This window comes from Anneissia japonica, unplaced genomic scaffold (genome assembly GCF_011630105.1).
Source record: "Anneissia japonica isolate Jap-2015-1 unplaced genomic scaffold, ASM1163010v1 scaffold127305_len1574_cov167, whole genome shotgun sequence".
NCBI classification, from domain to species: Eukaryota; Metazoa; Echinodermata; class Crinoidea; order Comatulida; family Comatulidae; genus Anneissia; species Anneissia japonica.
In genome coordinates, this window is record NW_022755333.1 from 1 (window position 1) to 1,574 (window position 1,574).

The following is a 1,574-nucleotide window of genomic DNA, read 5'->3' on the forward strand; positions in this document are numbered from 1 at the left end:
AAAAATACATAATAATCAAAAAAAAAAAAAAAAAAGCAGTAAATGATTTTTGTATTATAATATAGATTAACTGAGATAACAATATCAGCATAATTTTTATTATTCATTATTATGAGTAAGGTTGAAGCTACATTGACATCAGATCCAAACCAAAATTTGGACCACATTTCCAAAGCGCTGAACCTATGTGTCCCTATTCTTACACACTGATTCGATTTTCAGATCCCTTTGGTAGGCTTTTCAATCCAAAAAATTGGATTTGGTATAAATGAATCTTTATTCAGGGTACAGAATCTGTATTATTAAACTCAAAATATCACCAGGACTTACATCTAAAACAGAATTAAAAGAATCATATGCTCGTTTAACACTTACCATGATCGAGGAGCCATGTCATACAGAGAGCGTTCAGTTTCTCGTCAAAGAACTCGACACCTAGTTGTCCTGCCAATAACGGCATGTACTCGATGATGGCCAGCCGCACCCTCCACTTACTGTCCTCTGCTAATTCCACTATAGCTGGTAGTAATGACTGTGACAGTTGCTGGATTCCGATCACTTCGTTCACGCAGTCCAAGTTACTGATGATGTTCAGTCGCACCTCCGGACATTCATCCTTCAACTGTGTCAGGAACAGTGGTAACATGTGTTCTATAGTCCTGCAAATAAAACACAAAAAAACAAACAAAATTAAAAATAAAAAAATAAAAAAATAAAAAATAAATAAAATTTAGGAATAGCGGTAACATGTGTCTTCTAGTTCTCAATAGAAAAATGAACAATTTATATTCTTAAAAATAGTAATAAAATGGACAGAACTAACACCTTATTTTTGCAGAACAAAAACTAATGGGGATACAAAGAGCAACAAATATAAATATTTGTTTAAAGATTTACATAATTAAAGCAACATGATGATAGGACAAAAAAAGGTACAAATTTCTAAATATTACACTATTAATGATAATACACCTAGATCAACACAATTTCATTGTTAAGAATATTGACTGGCAAAAATAATTGTCCTTACTTTCAGAAGAATTAAAATATTGTGGAATGAAGTAAAGCAAAATACACTTACTTGTCTTTGCCCAGAATTGGTGATAACCCCATGATGACTGAGGCTAATGCACTTTTTACATGTTGGTTAGTGTCTATAACAAGGTCCTACAAAATAAAGAAAAAATCTAACATTACGATACATAAAATATCACTAATTGTTACTCCTTTTTCAAGTTCCATGATTTTCCCGGATTAAAGCAACTCTGGATTGCAGACAGTTCATACAATAATAAAAACAAGCATTGAATTGTTTACCTTGACACAGGGTAGTATATTAACCATGATGAGCTGTTCTCGACTTTCTGGTTCTAAGTTCTCACAAAAGACTTTGACTTTATGGGCAGCAGCTGCACGGACCTCTGCCTCACAATCCTTCAAAAGACTCTGGAAGGCTGGGACAAGGTCTTTGTTAGTCAGCTCTGGGCCAACAGCTTCTTGAAGCTACAAGAGAAAACAAGGTATATATATATATATATATAAAATTAAAACGGAACAGTAGAGAAATGTGGCCG

At 33.4% G+C, this 1,574-nt stretch overlaps 1 protein-coding gene across 1 annotated transcript; it reads right to left on the bottom strand.

The window, feature by feature from the left end:
- Positions 1-375: 375 nt before the first annotated feature.
- On the bottom strand, positions 376-1,503 carry LOC117123356 (serine/threonine-protein phosphatase 2A 65 kDa regulatory subunit A alpha isoform-like; the record flags this gene model as incomplete). The annotated part of the gene is made up of 3 exons (XM_033269239.1): positions 376-659; positions 1,082-1,167; positions 1,318-1,503. Coding segments are annotated over 3 exons (556 nt in total), but the record flags the coding sequence as incomplete, so codon positions are not given.
- Between the last annotated feature and the right edge of the window lie 71 nt (positions 1,504-1,574).